Raw genomic sequence first — 20,757 nt, 5'->3', positions numbered from 1 at the left:
GCGGAAAGGCAGCATTTCGGTAGCCAAAAGCTTACAGAGGGTGAAAGTCAACCTCTTAGCTTTGTCATGGCTCAGAGGAGATGGCCTTTTATTGGTCCACATCTGAGGGACCGAGATCTGGCTGGTGTTTGGAGACGGTGTGGAGTAGGGTGTCCCTGGAAAACTGCGGGTCTCTGAGGAAAGTGCAGGCGGAGACATGATGTTGCCTTCATCCAAAGTTGGTGCTCTTGATGTCTGAGAGAGCTGTGCACCAGCACTTGTTTCCCCTTCCAAACCAACTGACGACCTGCCAAGCAAACTGCCTGTTGCGGTTAAAGAGGTGGAAGGTCTCCGTGGAAAAACATGTGTGACAGCTGTCCCCACAGTCATAGAGGATGTAGAGCGCGCGGATGCAGTTGAAGGGGCAGACGGTGGTTGGCCCGCTCCGCTAGCCCGCATTGTAGCACGGTAAGCTTCCCACTGGGACTTATGCTTGTTATTCATGTGACGATTCATGGAAGAAGTTGTCAAACTAGTGAGGTTTTGGCCTCTACTTATAGATTGGAGACAAATCTTACAGATCACATGATTTGGGAGATCTTTTGCGATGTCAAAAAAGGGCCAGGCTAGGCAAGGCATACAGCCTATGCGACCTGCAGAGCCACTCCGACTTGTGCTCAGAGGCAGAGTTGTGGCTGAGGATGCAGTTGTTGACGTGATTCCAGTACTCCGACTCTGTCCAGGAGGGCGCAAGGTAACTTCGTCGTCAGTCGCATCCTCCTCCACCACCTCTGGTGACCTCCTCGAGTGCCTGACTGTGGGTTGACAGTAAGTAGGATCTAGAACTTCATCATCAAGCGTTGTGTTTGCACTCCTCTCGCCCTCAGACCTAACCTCTTCCTGCCCTGACTAAATAGTCAAGTTGTCATCCCAATCAGGTATCTGCGTCTCATCATCATCAGTATATTCCTCATTGTCTCCACCAACAGGTGTTACAGTTTGGGAATGAGGGTCTACATTATGCTCAGAAACGTGGTCATCAGGGCCTGAATCTGAGTCACAAATCTTCTGGGCATCACTGCAGACCATTTCCTGTTCTGTACTCACTGTAGCTTGGGAGCAGATCTCTGATTCCCAGGCTATAGTGTGACTGAACAGCTCTGCAGACTCAGCCATCTCTGTTACACCATACTCTGCAGGGTGGGTGGAGACTTGAGAGCTGGGAAAAAGCAAGTGCGATTGGGATGACAACTTAGAGGACTGTTTTTTGGATGTTGAAGTTGAGGTGGAGGAGAGGTCACTTGTTGGAGCACTTGAGATCCATTCAAGCATGTTCTTTTTTTGTGCATCATCTACCTTTGTTACAGTTGTTCGGTTCCGTAAAAAAGGTAGCACATCCGATTGTCCACGGAAAGTAGTAGACATCTTACTTTTGCTGGAAGATGGCCTTTCTTCAGCAGATGTTAATGTAGCTTTCCCACCTACCCGACGGACACAAACTTTTTTTCCTTTTCCAATACGCCTGTTCCCCTTTCCACCAGCATCTGTCCTTTTGCCACTCATTTTGTTAGCAACAAGATTGGACACTTAAAATGTTGTAGCAAAAATGGAGAGGTGGTGTACAATGCATAGGTGGTCTAGCTTTATTGACAGCTGAAGAACCAACACTGACTATCGCAGTCAATTTTAGTATGCCCCTAACAGTAGCAGCACAGTTTGCAATTAGATTTGCGTATCAAAAATGGACAGGTGTGTAGCATGCACAGGTGCTGTATCGTGATTGGCAGCAAAGGAACACTAAGGTAGTATCCCAGTCAATTTTAGTATGCCCCTAACAGTGGCAGCACAGTTTGCAATTAGAATTCCTTAGCAAAAATGGACAGGTGTGTACCATACACAGGTGCTGTACCGTGATTGGCAGCAAAGGAACACTAAGGTAGTTTCCCAGACAATTTTAGTATGCCCCTAACAGTGGCGGCACAGTTTGCAATTAGAATTATGTAGCTAAAAATGGACAGGTGTGTACAATGCGGAGGTGGTCTAGATTTATTGACAGCTGAAGAACCAACACTGACTATCCTAGTCAATTTTAGTATGCCCCTAACAGTGGCAGCACAGTTTGCAATTAGAATTGTGTAGCAAAACTGGGCAGGTGGGTAGAATTCACGGGTGCTGTGGGTCAGTGGACAGCAAAGGAACACTAACTTAGTATTCCAGACACTTTTAGGATGGCAGAAAAAGTTTTAGCTCTTTGGGGAAATAAAATAGCGTGGCAAAAATGGGCAGGTGGGTACAGTGCACGGGTGCTGTGGGTCAGTGGACAGCAAAGGAACACTAACTTAGTATTCCAGACACTTTTAGGATGGCATAAAAAGTGTCAGCTCTTTGGGTAAATAAAATAGCGTGGCAAAAATGGGCAGGTGGGTAGAATGCACAGGTGATGTGGGTCGGTGGACAGCAAAGGAAGCCTCACTTTCTATCCCTACTAATGAAATAATGCAGCAGAATTGCCTGAGCTGAGGTAGGCAGACGCTGTTATCTAAAGCACTACACAGCGTTTGCACGGACCTGCCTAGCAGCTATGGCTATGAACGCCTGTAAATCAGCCCTGAAAAGGGCTGAAATAACTAGTAGTCCCTAATCCCTAAAGCGCTGTGTAGATTGCACTGTATCTATATAGCGCACACAGCAGAAACAGCAGCAGCGGTTGCGGTGACTGTCACCCACCAGCAGCAGACAGATAATGGCGGCGACGGGGAAAATGGCCGTGTCTTCTAAGGCAAGGACATGTGACATGCACAGCGTATGACACATGCCCTTGCTTGTCTGGCAAAAATCCACTTTGCACTGTGTGTCTCTGTGATTTGCTGACAGCCTGGCCCGCCCCACTGTACACGCGGTTAGGGGAAAATATTTTTTAAAAAAATGGCGATCGGCATTATCTCAGCACTCAACAGCAGCACTGATCTAAACCCCGTCCCCCCCCTGCACACTATACACTGAATTTTGATAATAGCGTGATTCACAGTAACTCACACTATTACAGTGAAAAGCCAGCTACTAACTAGCTAGGCTTTTTGTTGATCGAACCATTCTCGAACGCTACTTGAACTGTCGAGCTTTTAGCAAAAGGCTCAAGTTCGTCGAGCCTCTCAAACACCCCCCAAAATCACTCGAACATGAAATTGGTAAACCTCGAGTATCGCTCATCTCTACTCCCAATGCAAATAGAACCGGGAGTGGACTTCTCCGTTCCATGCAAAGTCATCCAAAAGAGAAGGAAACACAAAGTGCAGGAGGAAGGGTTATCTGCTTATTAGCCTGGGTGCGGGACCCGAGTGCATCCTCCAAAGTCAGCCGGCCTCTGGCAACTTGGTTTGCTACTGGACTTTTGTGAAATTATTGAACTGTGAGTACACCACTGTCCCCCGGTCCGGTCCAGCGTGCCACCTCCAGCAGCCATTCCTCCCGTGTTCCGACACAGGGCCCCGGGTCTACACATCCCCTACCCGTGGAGGGGATCCCATCTTGCTGCCCCACTCCATCAGCCCCGGGCGCCCCATCACCAGGCAGCGGCGGTGTCACCATCCCTCACCGCAAGCCACGGGTGGCGTCACAGACAATCTCCCTTGTAAATATCCCCTTTCCAACTATTGTGAGGACGGGCGGCTGTGCGAGCCCGGGTCCGGTCACCACTCAAGCCGCAGTAGCGAACCCGGATCCGAGCAGGCCTCCCGAGAGAGAAGCGGAAGCGGACCCCGCCCGCAACATTAAGTAAAGAGAAAGTTTTGGTTCAGAAGAATCTCGTCTCTGTGTGGTGTTTGGCAACACTGGGGCCTGCTGCAGTCTGCAGCTGTGAGACGGCCATGAAGAAGCTAGTACCAGTCTTGGCCTCTGGCCTTGAAGTAAGTGTCCCGCACCACAAATCCCAGCAACCTTTCCCTTGTAGTGGATCGGAGGCGGTAATGCAAAGTGCTGAACCAGAGCTGCACTGCGGCCTTACAGCGATACCCGCAGCAACTACCAGAGCACCCCACTGTCCTTTTTACACAAACACTCAGTGTCGCAGAGAAAAAACCCAAATGGTAACAAAAAAAGAGGATGTGGTGCAACATATGTAGAAAAAAAGTCATGACATTCAAGAAAAAAAGGAGAAAATCAGATTGCACTCACTCACCATCCATAAAACCCAACTTTATTCAGAGTACATTAAATCTCCAGGCAGGATTGCATGGCAAGGACTCAGGGCGCATAGACAACAGCCATTTCACGTCCTCCACACGCTACCGGTAATTGTGGAGCACGCAAAATGGCTATTGTCTGTGCGCCCTGCGTTCTTGCCATGCAATCCTGCCTGGTGATTTAATGTACTCTGAATAAAGTTGTGTTTTATCATGGTGAGTGCAATCTGATATTCTACATTTTTTCTAGAGTGTCCTTTTTACATTATGTTTGAAAGGTACAGTATATCAGAGAACTGAATACACCTCTCCCATTTTTGTAAATATTATATTATATCTTTTCATGGGACAACACTGAAGATAGGACATTTTGATACAATGTAAAGTAGTCAGAGTACAGCTTGTATAACAGTGTAAATTTGGTGTGCCCACTAAATAACACAAAACATAGCCATTAATGTCAAAAAACGCTGACAACAAAATTTGTACACCCCTAAGTGAAAATTTTCCCTCCCCAGTGTCATGTGACTCATTAGTGCTACAAGGTCTCCAGGTGTAAACGGGGAGCAGGTGTGTTACATTTGGTTTTATCGGTCACACAAGCTCTCATACTGGTCAATGGAAGTTCAACATAGCACCTCATGGCAAAGAAATATGAGGATCTAAAAAAAGTATTGTTTTTCTACATAAAGATGGCCTAGACTATAAGAAGATTGCCACCACCATGAAACTGAGCTGCACCATGGTGGCCAAGACCATACAGCGGTTTAACAGAAGCCACTCAGCACAGGCCTCGCCATGGTTCACTAAAGAAGTTGAGTGCACGTGCTCAGCATCATATCTAGGAGTTGTCTATTCAAAATAGACGTATAAGTGCTGCCAGCATTGCTGCAGAGGTTACAAGGGTGGGGGATCAGCCTATCAGTGCTCAGACCATACGCCGCACTCTGCATCAAATTGGTCTGCATAGCTTTCCTCCTAGAAGGAGGCCTTTTCTAAAGATGATGCACAAGAAAGCCAACAAACAGTTTGCTGAAGACAAGCAGACTAAAGGGTGCTTTACACGCTGCGACATTGCTAACGATATCTCGTCGGGGTCACGGTGTTTCTGATGCACATCCTGCGTCGTTAGCGACATCGCAGCATGTGACAGCTAGGAGCGACGATCAACGATCGCAAAAAATGGCAAAAATCGTTGATCGTTGACACGTCGCTCCAAATCATAATGTTGTTGGTGTTTCATTCCGCAGGTTGATCGTCGTTCCTGCGGCACCACACAACGCTGTGTGTGACACCGCAGGAACGACGAACATCATCCCACCTGCATCCATCGGAAAGGAGGAAGGAAGGAGGTGGGCGGCATGTTCCGGCCGCTCAAATCCTCCCCTCTTCTTCTTTAGGGCGGCCGTTTTGTGACGTCGCTGTGACGCTGAACGCACCTCCCCCTTGAAGGAGGGATTGTTCGGCAGCAACAGCAACGTCGTTCAGCAGGTATTAGCGTGTGACGCTGCCATAGTGATATTGTTCGCTACGGCAGTGATCACCACATGTCGCACGAACGACATGGGCGGGTGCTATCGCTCGCGACATCGCTAGCGATGTCGCAGCGTGTAAAGCACCTTTTAAGGACATGAATTACTGGAAATATGTCCTGTGGACTGATGACACAAAGATCAACTTATTTGGCTCAGATGGTGTTGGCATGTGTGAGGAGTACAAAGACAAATGTGTCCTGCCTATAATCAAGCTCTAGAATCACTGCGTTGAGAAACACGTGATGGTGTCTCCGCAGTGGTGGATGTTGATCTCCCTAAGGTCAACCATCCTTGCTCACATAGTCTTTTACTAGGCAATGTCCCACTAGCCAGATTCCTACTCCACACTGATGAGGGGCAAATACCCCGAAACGGCTGTCTGTGGATGGATACCATGTTTGGCATAGGTGGTCTCCTTGACTGGAGACTGCCCTTCCCGTGGTTGTTCCTTCCCGGTGAAAGACCTGGCTAGTTTCCTGCCAGCGTTGAGAAACATGTGATGGTGTCTCCGCAGGCCTTCTTGATTTGAATATTTCCCAGGGGGCATTGCTCTAGAATCACTGCGTTGAGAAACACGTGATGGTGTCTCCGCAGTGGTGGATGTTGATCTCCCTAAGGTCAACCATCCTTGCTCACATAGTCTTTTACTAGGCAATGTCCCACTAGCCAGATTCCTACTCCACACTGATGAGGGGCAAATACCCCGAAACGGCTGTCTGTGGATGGATACCATGTTTGGCATAGGTGGTCTCCTTGACTGGAGACTGCCCTTCCCGTGGTTGTTCCTTCCCGGTGAAAGACCTGGCTAGTTTCCTGCCAGCGTTGAGAAACATGTGATGGTGTCTCCGCAGGCCTTCTTGATTTGAATATTTCCCAGGGGGCATTGCTCTAGAATCACTGCGTTGAGAAACACGTGATGGTGTCTCCGCAGTGGTGGATGTTGATCTCCCTAAGGTCAACCATCCTTGCTCACATAGTCTTTTACTAGGCAATGTCCCACTAGCCAGATTCCTACTCCACACTGATGAGGGGCAAATACCCCGAAACGGCTGTCTGTGGATGGATACCATGTTTGGCATAGGTGGTCTCCTTGACTGGAGACTGCCCTTCCCGTGGTTGTTCCTTCCCGGTGAAAGACCTGGCTAGTTTCCTGCCAGCGTTGAGAAACATGTGATGGTGTCTCCGCAGGCCTTCTTGATTTGAATATTTCCCAGGGGGCATTGCTCTAGAATCACTGCGTTGAGAAACACGTGATGGTGTCTCCGCAGTGGTGGATGTTGATCTCCCTAAGGTCAACCATCCTTGCTCATATAATCAAGCATGGTGGTGGGAGCATCATGGTTTGGGGCTGCTGGAGGCTAATATCGCTAGAATAGCAGGAATGAAATATGATCATGAACTGGCCCCAATTGACCTGGTGACAGGTTCTCTTTAAGCTATAAAAGGTAGAATAAAGGAGGCCATTTTCCCTGATGATCCAGTTATCTTACAAAGGGATGTTCCCAATATGAGAACTATAAAGCCACATAAACACGTTGAGTATTTGGTGAGTTTTTTACCTCAGTATTTGTAGCTAAAACCAGGAGTGGGTAAGAAATACAGAAGTGGTGCCCGTGTTTCTATTATACTTTTCCTCTGATTGTTCCACTCTTGGTTTTGGCTGCAAATACTGAGGTAAACAGTCACCAAATACTGAACGTGTGCACGTGGCCTAATAAATTATAATTCTTTGAAAACTAGTTCATTTTGAAAAATAATTATCTCAAAAATTAAATGCATATCAATTACCTTTCTGCTTCTTTTTCTACAATTTCATTGCTAAATTTATCAGGTTCAGCGCTTAGAATCTGGCTTACAGTCGTAACTGCAGAAACCACCACCTGCTGAGAGAAAGCAATATGGTCATAAAAATGCATCTTATATTGTGCAGCCTTTGATAAAGTAAGACATTTTAATATGTTCACAAAGGAAGGTGTGTAAGGCTAACCTTTAGCCAGTTGTAATGTGTAACCATATTATAATGAAGTATTAGTCATATTAAACTACGGTTCAGAAAACATAAGATGTTCTCTGTCACAGGACTATTCACCATAAATTGCCCTAAATCACACAGGAGTTCTTCTATAAAAACCTGCTGCCAGTCTTCAAAAGCTCAACAATAAAGGTGCTCATCATAGATGCTACATGAAAGGTGGCTGAACTCATGGGTCCCCGCAACATCTAAGATGACCAGACTCTCCCCTAACAGCAGACGATGGAGGGGAAGAAGAACAGGAATGCTGAATTTCAACACTCAGTCCTTTCTTCTCACAGGAGATAATTATTATTAATAATAATAATAATAATAATAATAGGTAGTGGCCCATTAGGCAATTTTAGGCCCCAAAGGCCTAAATAAAAAGACTATTAATAATAAAAATTAGCAATATTTGGGTGGGCAGTTGGAGATTTTGCATTGAGACCCAAGAGCTTCAATTTATGCCACTGACCCAGTGCTACAGCAATTTCACTCTTGCCCATTTTTTCTATGACAGCTTTTGGGTGGTAAAAATGTCATCCATAAGTAACGCTCATCAATTCCCATTTATCTACCTCTACACATCCTATCGTATTCCATGGCAACCACCAGTAAAAATCACTACAAAGACACCCACACCTAACTAGTACCCCCATTTTCATGTAACTTTGCAGGGTGTAAGACCCGAGTACCTCGCCCTGTACTACGTTACATCACACAGAAGAGATGTACCAGAAAAATGAGCGTGCTATCATCTCCTACAGTTATATTCAAGAAATTCCAGTAAAGATGTGTTCAACTTTTTACATTGGACTCTGGTCAACCTATTTTGTCACATTCGGCAAGGTCCGTATACCAACTAGAGTCTTGTGGCTTGAAAAGGGGTAAACAGCAAACTCCCATGAAAAACACATACAATTAGGGACTTATAAACCAGGTGCACAGGAACCGAAAAGCAAACTTCACCACAAATGGTCCCTTATATACAGCACCTAATTATAAACACATGAACTTATTTTAGAAAATAATGTACTTACTTCTTGCTCTTCAGAAGCAATTGAGGAATCATTCAGTATTTTGTTTACAATCTTTATTGCATTTGAAATGTCCTGTGATTTTAGATTTGCCGGTTCTGAGGTGAGGATCTGTGTGGTAGCCGCAACTTCTCCTGCATTGTCTGGGCCAATGTCAGTCTAAGAGAAGAAAGCAGTAAATTAGCACAGAGGTGAAATCAATTCATCAAAACTCATCAATTCTGAAGTTTAAACACGCTCTCAAGCTATATAAGTAGTCACACGTACACTGATCCTGTAGGTTTTAGGTCCCAAAAAAACAGTAATTCTGTGAAAGGGCTCCAGAGATGACCTAGCAAAAATGGCGTTTTGTCAAGGAGTAAAAAAGTTTAGAAGTTACCCTCATCCAGAGGAAGAAGGTACATACACCAAGGAGGTCAGGGCAGTAGGTAGTTAAAGGTATTGTCCACTACTTTAACATTCATGGCCTACTATCCTTAGAATAAGTAATTAATGTCTGATCGGCCGGGGTCTGACACCCCGGGCCCTTGCCAATCAGCTGCTCTCAGTGTCAGCAGAGGCAAAAGGTGGTCACAAATACTTCGTTCCAGAGCTGACCCGTCTTCTGATAGTGGACAAGGCCTGGTACTGTACATCCGCCTCCCATTCAAATCAATAGGGGGGTGTGAAGTACCCGGCCGCGGCCACTATCAGAAGACAGGGCAGCTCCGGAACTGAGCATTTACGTCCACCGTCACCAAAGACAGCTAATCTGCAGGGGTCTGGCACCGGCTGATTAGGCATTGATTACCTATCCTAAGAATAGGCCATCAATGTTAAAGTAATGGACAACCTCTTAAAATAATTAAGTTCTAGGAAGAGGGGAGGAGTGCAGCTTATTAACCCATTACTTGCCAAATTAGCAATTTTCAATTTTTTTTTATTAAATGACAGATTTTTAATGCTTTGGGTCCTAATAAATCAGAAACATAATTTGCCAAATTTTGAAAAAAACCTTTAAAATAGGTGTTTTGAAAGCTCTCTGGGTGGAAGAATATTCAATTAAAAATGACAACAACATGATTTCCTGTTTTGCAAACATTCTTTTTACAAAAACAACATAAAAAATTGGACCTAATTATAAAATCTTAGTTGCTAGAAGCAATATATTAGGCGTCCCAAAAAAAGGACATTGGTAGATAATAGGTTAAATCTCCAGACACTATCTGTTGAGCAGCAAGGAGCAGCAAACCCACAAGATGGCTAAAGCAGCAGGCATTGTACTCCATGTTTTTTCCCGTTAAGCGATCCCCTCGCATGACACTCTGCTCACGCTGGCAGTCCAGCAGAGCCGAGTGTTATGCTAGTGTCCCTGCGACTGAGGTCCGACTAGGCGAGTGGACCTCAGCTGCAGGGGGCGGCCAGCTCTGAGGAGGGGAGGGAGGGATTTATCTCCCTCTCTCCTCCGTTGCCGGCTATTGCCATTCTCGCCCTGCACTCGCGGTACACCGATGTACTGCGAGTGCAGTGTGATTTTTCTCTCGCCCCATACACTTGAATGGGTGCGAGAGAAAGAGTCTCGCATTACAATCACAGCATGCTGCGATTGTTTTCTCTGTCCCATTAGGGCTGGGAAAATAATCACTCATGTGCGCTGACACACTTATTACCTAACTGCTGCCATTCTGCCACAACAAATGTACCATTGCAAATCATAGACATGTGATGGACAAGATTGTGTACTACCATCTACTGCTCTGAAATTTAAAGTTATTACTATTTACATCACTGCTGCCTCTCCTATCCCTCAGTACATTTCCACCATGGGGTGCGCCATTGACCTTCCAGCCACAAGGGAACAGTAATTCCTGGCATCACTCTCACACATTCTTTACTAAGTGCCCCCCGACTGCCTCAGAATGCAAGATACTGGAAATGGCCAGCACCGATGACACTAGTTTTCAGACCCATGCCCGATGTACTTGTTACCGTGCACTGCACATATATAAGTCAGATTCTTTCCAACTCCTTAATGCCCCATGACGGTTATATCCATCATGGAGCATATCAGGGACATTGGAGCTTCCATTCAACAATATAAATATAGTAGTAACATTATTTAATACAATTAAGGGAATAATATAAACATGAAAATAACAGCATATTACCTTATTTGCTAAGGTTTCAAGATTCACATTGCAATTTTGAAGTATAGGTTCTCCTCGAACTGGTTTCCCACCTTCATTCCTACACTGAACGGTTGCCCTGGGGGTGTTAGCTGTGAAAATAAGGGGAAAAAATACATTATATTATTCTGCCTAATGGTTGGTATACTGAGGCAATGTATTAGTACAGTTCAATAGTACAAACATAATCTGTACGTATGTCTTTATTGATTTTCAGCATTACGCCATTAAATAACAGGTTTTACAACGTGGACAAAATAGAGTTTTCAAATACCAGTTTCAGTACCTACCATTCACGTCAGTGGCATTGCAGATCTCTGTTGAGTATCCATACATGCCAATCAGGATATCTCCAAAAGTAAAGCATTCTTGGTTCTGGCAGCTCTGGAAGCCTCTACAAAAGTTTTCTATAACATAAAGATGGAAATAATAAATTTAGCAGAACAATAATAACAGGGTTTGGACTTTGGAATGATGGAATATATAATTGTCCAAATGGAATGAAATATGTCTCCCTTCTTCCATCTTATCCACTGGCATTCTTAAAATATTTATTTTATTATGTATTATTTAAAATGAACGTGAAATACCCAACAGTAATTTAAATTATTAAAATATAATATCCTGCTCTTACATCGGGAAGAGTAAAAAAAGATATTGTCCCGTATGCAACATATATCACCTATGTGCAGGATCTTGTGTGAATGGAATGGTACTGAGCATGTGTGAAGAATCATCTTATAAACAGTGGATAAAGCAAGTGACCACACATGCTCATTACTGCTTCGTTCAGACATGGGACTTTGAGACCCTGTTCTCATGATCTGTATGAGTCCCACCAGTTGAGTCCCAGCGATCAAACATTTTTCGCTTATTCTGTTTATGTGACAACCCTTTGAAGTGGATGTCCACTACTCAGACATCGCCTTCTCAATCCCTATCATAGAATAGTAGAATTGGAAGGTATCTCAAGGGCCATTGGATCCATCTCCATGCAAGTGCAGGTTTTCCAAAATCATACCAGCTATATGTTTATTCAGCTTCCGTTTGAAGATTACCATTGATGTTGAGCTCACCACCTCCCATGGTAGCCTGTTCCATCCTCTGACTGCCCTCACTGTCAGAAAGTTTTTCCTAATGTCTAATCTGAATCTCCTTCCTTTAAGTTTCCTCCCATTGCTTCTTGTACTTCTTTGTGCAAATGAGAATAGGGTGGTTCACTCTGCACTGTGACTACCTTTCAGATATTTGTAGACCGCTATTAAGTCTCTTCTCAGCCTTCTCTTTGGCAAACTAAACATCCCTAGTTCTTTTAGCCGTTCTTCATATGACATGGTTTCTAGACCTTCTACCATCTTGGTTGCTCTTCTCTGGACTTGCTCCAATATATCGATGTCTTTCTTGAATTGGGGCACCAAGAACTGTACACAGTATTCCAGGTGGGGTCTGACCAGGGCAGAGTATAGGGGAATAATTACCTCTCTTGATCTACATTTAATGCTTGTCTTGATACATCCCAAAATTTTGTTGGCCTCTTTAGCTGCAGCACCACACTGTTGGCTCATATTTTTTCTGGGATGTACTATTATGTCCAAGGTATACGTGACTTCAGTAAGGCATCCAATGTTTCCCCAGTGTAAAATAACAACACATATAATCACCTATGGTGCCAGCGCTGTTCCAGCGGTGTTGGCACTGCTTCCCCCAGGGATCACATAACATAACACGCTATTCACATGATCCCTATGACCAATCAATGCTGGCTTCACTCTCCCTTCCTTCAGACAAATCAGACACATCCAGAAGACGCGTGAGTGGTACTGCTGTCTCACTTCCTCCGGATGTAAATGATGTCTATAGGAGAAGAGAGTGAAGCCAGTGCTGATTAGCCACTGGGATTGCATGACATTGGGAGAGGCAGTGCCAACACCACTGGAACAGAAGAAGTGAGTATAAGTGTTATTTTACTGCGTCAAACAGGGATTGAGAAGGGTTTCAGAAATGGACAATCCCTTTAAGCTGACATTTGTTATCAATACATTATAAAAATTACCTATCGTGCAAAGCTCCCCTGTGTATTTATCTGGGCAACGGCAGCGGTTGATTTTGCAGATGCCACCATTTTGACATTCCAATATACATGGAGGAGGAGGAGTTGGTGGTTTCGGTGCTAACAAAATATGAAAATAATGATCATTTAGTACAGTTGCTAAAGGCATGGGTTTGGTCATGTACTCTAAAAGAAATTTGAAAGCATTACATATAGGTATTAAATGTAATTGAAATATCTGGGTAGCATACTGGCCAACATCTCTCATCATCAAAAAGCATTGCAGGTTCACCCTTTTACACATCAGATATACACAGCATGTTAGAATATTTTTTTTCTGATATACAGTAAATGTATTTACAGCTTTGCACTTCGCAGCAGCAAATGTAATACACAATATTGAGTAATTTTCTTCACTAAACTCTATAGTCAATGCCCCTTCATTATCTGTGTGATGTGGTCTGTTCCATAGTAAGCAGGTTACCATATTGTTTGTGGAATGAACTAATGCTCATAGATAGGGGTTTTGACAAGACTAAAGGCCGCTTTACACACTGCGATATCGTGACCGATATCGCTAGCATGCGTACCCGCCCCATCGGTTGTGCGACACGGGCAAATTGCTGCCTGTGGCGCACAAAATCGCATGGACCCATCACACTACTTACCTGCCTACCGACGTCGCTGTGGCCGGCGAACCGCCTCCTTTCTAAGGGGGTAGCTCGTTTAGCGTCACAGCGATGTCACACCAGCGTCACTGAACCGCCGCCCAATAGAAGCGGAGGGGTGGAGATGAGCGGGACGTAACATCCCGCCCACCTGCTTCCTTCCTCATTGCCGGCGGGCGCAGGTAAGGTGAGGTTTCTCGCTCCTGCGGTGTCACACATAGCGATGTGTGCTGCCACAGCAACGAGGAACTACATCACTAGCTGCAGCAGCGATAATTGAGAATAGGGGGGCATGTCACCGATGAGCGATTTTGAACATTTTTGCGACGATTCAAAATCGCTCATAGGTGTCACATGCAACGACATCGCTAAAGCGGCCAGATGTGTGTCAGAAGTGACCCCAAACAAGATCGCTTGAGCGATGTCGCAGCGTGTAAAGCGGCTTTTAAGGTGGCTATACACGCTACGAGATCGCTAAAGCGATCTCGTTGGGGTTACGGAATTTGTGACGCACATCCGTCCGCTTTAGCGATGTCATTGTGTGTGACACCTGTGAGCGATTTTGAATTGTCCCAAAAACGTTCAAAATCGCTCATCGGTGACATGCCCCCCTCTTGCCAATTATCGTTGCTGCTGCAGTAACAATGTTGTTTGTCATTCCTGCGGCAGCATACATTGCTATGTGTGACACCGCTGGAATGACAAACATCTCCTTACCTCCGTCCACCGGAAAAGGAGGAAGGAAGGAGGTGGGCGGCATGTTCCGGCCGCTCATCTCCTCCCCTCCTTTTCTATTGGGCGACGGTTCAGTGACGCTGCTGTGACATCGCTGTGACACTGAACAAACCGCGCCCCTTAGAAAAGAGGCGGTTCGTCGGTCACAGCGACGTCGCAGAGCAGGTATGTGCGTGTGACGCTGCCGTAGCGATAATGTTTGCTACGGCAGCAATCACCACATATCGTGCCACCGACGGGGGCGGGTGCTGTCGCACGCGACATCGCTAGCCGATGCTAGCGATGTCGCAGCGTGTAAAGCGGCCTTTAGAAACATATTAAAACCTACATGATGAGGAGCTATACAGTTAGGTCCAGAAATATTTGGACAGTGACACAAGTTTTGTTATTTTAGCTGTTTACAAAAACATGTTCAGAAATACAATTATATATATAATATGGGCTGAAAGTGCACACTCCCAGCTGCAATATGAGAGTTTTCACATCCAAATCGGAGAAAGGGTTTAGGAATCATAGCTCTGTAATGCATAGCCTCCTCTTTTTCAAGGGACCAAAAGTAATTGGACAAGGGACTCTAAGGGCTGCAATTAACTCTGAAGGCGTCTCCCTCGTTAACCTGTAATCAATGAAGTAGTTAAAAGGTCTGGGGTTGATTACAGGTGTGTGGTTTTGCATTTGGAAGCTGTTGCTGTGACCAGACAACATGCGGTCTAAGGAACTCTCAATTGAGGTGAAGCAGAACATCCTGAGGCTGAAAAAAAAAAAATCCATCAGAGAGATAGCAGACATGCTTGGAGTAGCAAAATCAACAGTCAGGTACATTCTGAGAAAAAAGGAATTGACTGGTGAGCTTGGGAACTCAAGAAGGCCTGGGCGTGCATGGATGACAACAGTGGTGGATGATCGCCGCATACTTTCTTTGGTGAAGAAGAACCCATTCACAACATCAACTGAAGTCCAGAACACTCTCAGTGAAGTAGGTGTATCTGTCTCTAAGTCAACTGTAAAGAGAAGACTCCATGAAAGTAAATACAAAGGGTTCACATCTAGGTGCAAACCATTCATCAATTCCAAAAATAGACAGGCCAGAGCTAAATTTGCTGAAAAACACCTCATGAAGCCAGCTCAGTTCTGGAAAAGTATTCTATGGACAGATGAGACAAAGATCAACCTGTACCAGAATGATGGGAAGAAAAAAGTTTGGAGAAGAAAGGGAACGGCACATGATCCAAGGCACACCACATCCTCTGTAAAACATGGTGGAGGCAACGTGATGGCATGGGCATGCATGGCTTTTAATGGCACTGGGTCACTTGTGTTTATTGATGACATAACAGCAGACAAGAGTAGACGGATGAATTCTGAAGTGTACCGGGATATACTTTCAGCCCAGATTCAGCCAAATGCTGCAAAGTTGATCGGATGGCGCTTCATAGTACAGATGGACAAAGACCCCAAGCATACAGCCAAAGCTACCCAGGAGTTCATGAGTGCAAAAAAGTGGAACATTCTGCAATGGCCAAGTCAATCACCAGATCTTAACCTAATTGAACATGCATTTCACTTGCTCAAATCCAGACTTAAGACGGAAAGACCCAGAAACAAGCAAGACCTGAAGGCTGCGGCTGTAAAGGCCTGGCAAAGCATTAAGAAGGAGGAAACCCAGCGTTTGGTGATGTCCATGGGTTCCAGACTTAAGGCAGTGATTGCCTCCAAAGGATTCGCAACAAAATATTGAAAATAAAAATATTTTGTTTGGGTTTGGTTTATTTGTCCAATTACTTTTGACCTCCTAAAATGTGGAGTGTTTGTAAAGAAATGTGTACAATTCCTACAATTTCTATCAGATATTTTTGTTCAAACCTTCAAATTAAACGTTACAATCTGCACTTGAATTCTGTTGTAGAGGTTTCATTTCAAATCCAATGTGGTGGCATGCAGAGCCCAACTCGCGAAAATTGTGTCACTGTCCAAATATTTCTGGACCTAACTGTATATACATATAGGGGCCAAAATGCACCAATAGCTTCAAGAATACCTACCGTATGTAGAAATGTGCAAGGTTATAAATCAATAAAAAATATACTCTTTATTAAATAATATAATTAAAAACTAATGATGGATGAGCCTGCATGGCTCATTACTTGGTCAAGCTTTCGGGTGCTCGATTGAGTAACAAATAGTACTAAACATCCCATGGTGCGCAAGAACTCAAGTTAAAGTGAAGCAGTTTCTTTCAATGATTGGAGTCGGCGCACCAGAATTAGGTCAGTCATGGGGGTTCTGCTGTTCTGGCACCTCAAGGGCTCTTTCATTATGACTTTGCAACCGCAAACCATAAGGGTATCTGCTCACGAGGTCCTTGGTGCAGCGGGTCCTGAACTATGGGGCCACGTGTCTCCTCCGCAAGAGACCGCAACTGCTTGTGTCCACAATCCGGGCTTGGGCAGTTGTGGTCTCTCGCTGTGTTCTCCCTGCTGAGAAGACTTGCATCTCTGCAGCAAAGAACTGACATGCTTGTGGCTCAGGAAGCCGCACCGCAGGTCAGTTTACGCTGTGGGAAAAACAAGTACAGTGGGCAGGGGATTTCTATAAATCTCATCCACTATGTTTGTACAGTACAACATAGCATTTTGTACTCAGCGAAAATGTGCTGCATCCAAAACGCTGTGAACCCTGATCATGTGCACACAGCCTAACAGCAAAATCTGCACTTCAATATGGAGCTCCTTCCCTTCTCAGCCTTCCACTGCACCTTAACAGTAGTTCCCGATTATATGTAATGTATTGGTATACTCAGAAGACACTGCACAAAAATCTTGGGGCTAAAAACATTTTAGTGGTAAAAATGTAATTATTATTTTTCATCACCCAAATGTATAAAGTTCTGTGAGGCACATGTGGTATCAACATGCTCACTGCACCCAAAGATAAATTAATTAAGTGGTGTAGTTTGTAAAATGGGGTTACTTATTGGGGCCTCCTTTTCAAATGCACCCTCAAACCATTTCAGAAAAATCTACACCACAATATGGCACTCATTCTCTTCTTCAGAGCTTTGCACTTTGCCTCAAAAGTAGTTTTCCAAAACATCTGGGGTATTGGCGAACTCAGGAGAAATTGTGTAACAAATTGTTTTCTCTTTTACCTTTTTAAAAATTAAAAACTTGGGGCAAAAGCAGCATTGTATTGGAAAAAATAGAAAATTTTCATTTACTCAGCCCAATGTGCTACAATTCTGTGAATCGCCTCAGGGTGAAAAATGCTCACTACACCCCAAGATGAATTTCTTGAAAGGAGTAGTTTACAAAATGGGGTTACTTGGAGGATTTCTGCTGTTTTGCAATCTATTCAAGTCAAAATGGCCCTCCAAGATTCAAATAGAGCTCTTTCCCTTCTGAACCCTGCCAGGCGCAAAGAAAAGTAATTTTCAACCACGTATGGGGTATCGGTGTATGCACTAGAAATTGCACAAAAAAAATGTATAGCCCATTTTCTTCTGTTACTTTTTTGAAAATTAAAAATTTGCGGGTAAAATCAACATGTTTGTTGGAAACACGTATTATTTCATTTTTATGGCTCAACATTAAAAAATTCTATAAAGCACCTGTGGGTTTAAGCTGCTCACCACACCACTAAAAAAATTCTTTCAGGGGTGTAGTTTGTAAAATGAGGTCACTTGTAGGGGGTTTCCATGGTGTCCGCTATCAATTTCTGCCAATTTTGCATTCAGAGCCCTGTCGTGCGCCCAAACAGTAGTTTTTGATCACATATATGGTATCGGCGTACTCAGGATAAATTGCACAAACAAAATTGGATAGCCTATTTCCTCCTGTTACCCTTGTGAAAATTAAAAACTTGGGACCAAAAAAACGTTTTTGTGGGAAAAAAGATTTTTTTTTTTCACGGCTCTCAACATTATAAAATTCTGTGAAGCACCTGAAGGTTCATGATGCTCACCATGCAGCTAGATAATTTCCTTGATTTGTGTAGATTCCAAAATGGGGCCACTTGTGGAGAGTTTCCAGCCAATTTTGAGCTCCAAAATTCAAATGGTGACCTTTATAGAATGCTGTGTTCCACCTGGAGGAAAATTACTACCTTTTCAATTTTTACCCTAAAGCTACAATATTTTCACAAATAAACATAAAAAATTTCAACCTAAATTTAACACTAACATGAAGCACGATGTGTCACGAAAAAAGAATCACTGGGATCCATTGAAACGTTCCAAAGTTTGTTACCTCATACAGTGACGCTGGTCAGAATTGTCAGGAAGGTGAAAACATGCTTTGGCATCAATGGGTTAAATGATTGTCTAAAGGGTACTTTACATGCTGCGACATCGCTAGCGATCTCGTCAGCGATGTGAAATTCTAGATCGCAAGTGCGATCTTTCGAGATCGCACATGCGTAAAATGACCTATGTGCGATCCCGAAAGATCGCACTTGCGATCTAGAATTTCACATCGCTAATGAGATCGCTAGCGATGTCGCAGCATGTAAAGTACCCTTTAGGCTATGTGCCCACGGGAACATTGTCCTGCGAATATATCCGCAAGACATTCTGCAGGTGCTCCCAGAAATCCGCAACAGAACTTTCTCTGTTTCAATGCTGCGGATGCACAGCGGAATGTCTTGCGGATATGCTGTGGTTATTCTGCATTGAGGATACAGTACCATGGCTTCGGCACTGCATCCTCAATGCAGAACAAGTGCTGCAGTGATCGGGGTGCTCATACTTACCTCCATCACGCAGCACCTCGCTTTCCGGTGGCCGGGTCACTTTCAGGGAGCGTCTGGTTCACTGTGCTGGAGGTGGGCGGGCCTGAACTAGCTCCGGCTGTCACATGACTGGAGCTCGTGCAGGCCCCGCCCACCTCTTCCTTCCTGTACCTGTATCCATCGCGCTGCTGTACACCGGACGGAGAAGTGACTCGGGTCTCTATCAAGGCAGGTAAGTATATGGGACCCTGCAAAGAAATCCGCAACAATAATTGACATGCTGCAGATTTTTCCGCACGAAAATCCGCACGATTTCCGCTGCGGAAAAATCCGCAGCGTGGGCACAGCATTTCCCAAATGCCATAGAAATGGCTGGGGAGTATCTGTGCTGCAGATTTCTGGTAAATCCGCGCATTTTCCGCAGCGTGGGCACATAGCCTAAGTGTATTCAATCCTTTTTCACCGCGTCAATTCTCTTTACTACAGATCACTAAATTTATTGATATCTATGGTTTAATTTCCTTGCCTGTGTGGACTGGATAGGTTGTTACCAAAATCTGGTGAGAAATTAATTTCAATCTCACCTTTAGGCCGGCTTCACATTTGCGATTAACTTGTACGAGTGCAATGCGAGAAAATCTCGCATTGCACTCGGACCCATGTTAATCAATGATGCAGCTCCCATCTGCTATTTTTTTCTCAGTCCAAATCGGACTGAGAAAAAAAATCGCAGCATGCTGCGTTTTGGTCAGTTTCTTGCACGAGTCAGTCCAATGCAAGTCTATGGGTGCGTGAAAAAATACGGATGTCACACGGACGGCACATACACAATCCTAGTGACATGCGTTATTCTTAATACATTTCACGCATGTAGTAGAGAACAATGTAAATGCTTCTGTACATAACATTACATGAGTAGCAGCTGCTGAGGGTAAAACCTGATTGCACACTGACAGCACACTGATGAAAAGTGAACTAAAATCGTCCGACTTTCTAGCATGAGAATCGGACCGATTTTACACGCACAAGTGTGATTCCAGCCTTAGAAATACAGTGTGTCCACCCATATCCTGTCCACCGCCATTAACTTGAGAACGGCGACAGCTATAGGCATAGAAGTGGTGTCTAGGTATAATAAAGTAGCCATGCGCTACACAATGAAACCACCTATAGCGCCACCTGGTGGAAAACAATGGAGTTAACAATTTTATCTCGAAAACAAACCGAGATAGAGAAAAAAAGTGAATTAAAAAATTGTAGGGCATCATTAATTCAATACGAATCGACATCTCTCTATCTCGTTCTGTTTGAGATAAAATGCTTACTCCATTGTTTTCCATCAGGTGGCGCTATAGGTGGTTTCATTGCAAAGCGCATGGCTACTTTACTATACCTAGACACTACTTCTATGCCTATAGCTGCCGCCATTCTCAAGATAATGGCGGTGGACAGGATATGGGTGGACACACTGTATACTTAGAAAATTGATGACGTTTTCAATACTTGTTTCACGCACTGTATCTTGGTAATGCATTGTTATCATCTGGGGGTATTTGTCTGTTGTATTGCAATATTATTATTGCAGCACCATTATTAAATGTTATATCACGGATTTATTGAAAATATTGGTCTTGTTTATTTCCTTCAGGTAGCATAAAATTAGTGATA

The 20,757-nt window shown here is 44.3% G+C and overlaps 1 protein-coding gene across 1 annotated transcript in view; it reads right to left on the bottom strand.

Annotated features, from left to right (window-relative positions):
* Positions 1–20,757, bottom strand: part of ADGRG7 (adhesion G protein-coupled receptor G7) — an 86,847-nt gene that overhangs the window by 65,116 nt on the left and 974 nt on the right. Inside the window, exons 2-6 of the mRNA XM_075333108.1 lie at positions 12,965–13,081; positions 11,202–11,318; positions 10,894–11,003; positions 8,750–8,905; positions 7,484–7,578 (exon numbers count right to left, since the gene is read on the bottom strand). Of these exons, the coding sequence (XP_075189223.1) occupies positions 7,484–7,578; positions 8,750–8,905; positions 10,894–11,003; positions 11,202–11,318; positions 12,965–13,081 (595 nt within the window). The remainder of the gene's footprint in view (positions 1–7,483; positions 7,579–8,749; positions 8,906–10,893; positions 11,004–11,201; positions 11,319–12,964; positions 13,082–20,757) is intronic.

Source organism: Anomaloglossus baeobatrachus, chromosome 2 (genome assembly GCF_048569485.1).
Source record: "Anomaloglossus baeobatrachus isolate aAnoBae1 chromosome 2, aAnoBae1.hap1, whole genome shotgun sequence".
In the NCBI taxonomy this organism is placed as follows: Eukaryota; Metazoa; Chordata; class Amphibia; order Anura; family Aromobatidae; genus Anomaloglossus; species Anomaloglossus baeobatrachus.
The sequence above is the reverse complement of the archived record's forward strand: the minus strand, read 5'-3'. Positions and strand labels throughout refer to the sequence as shown.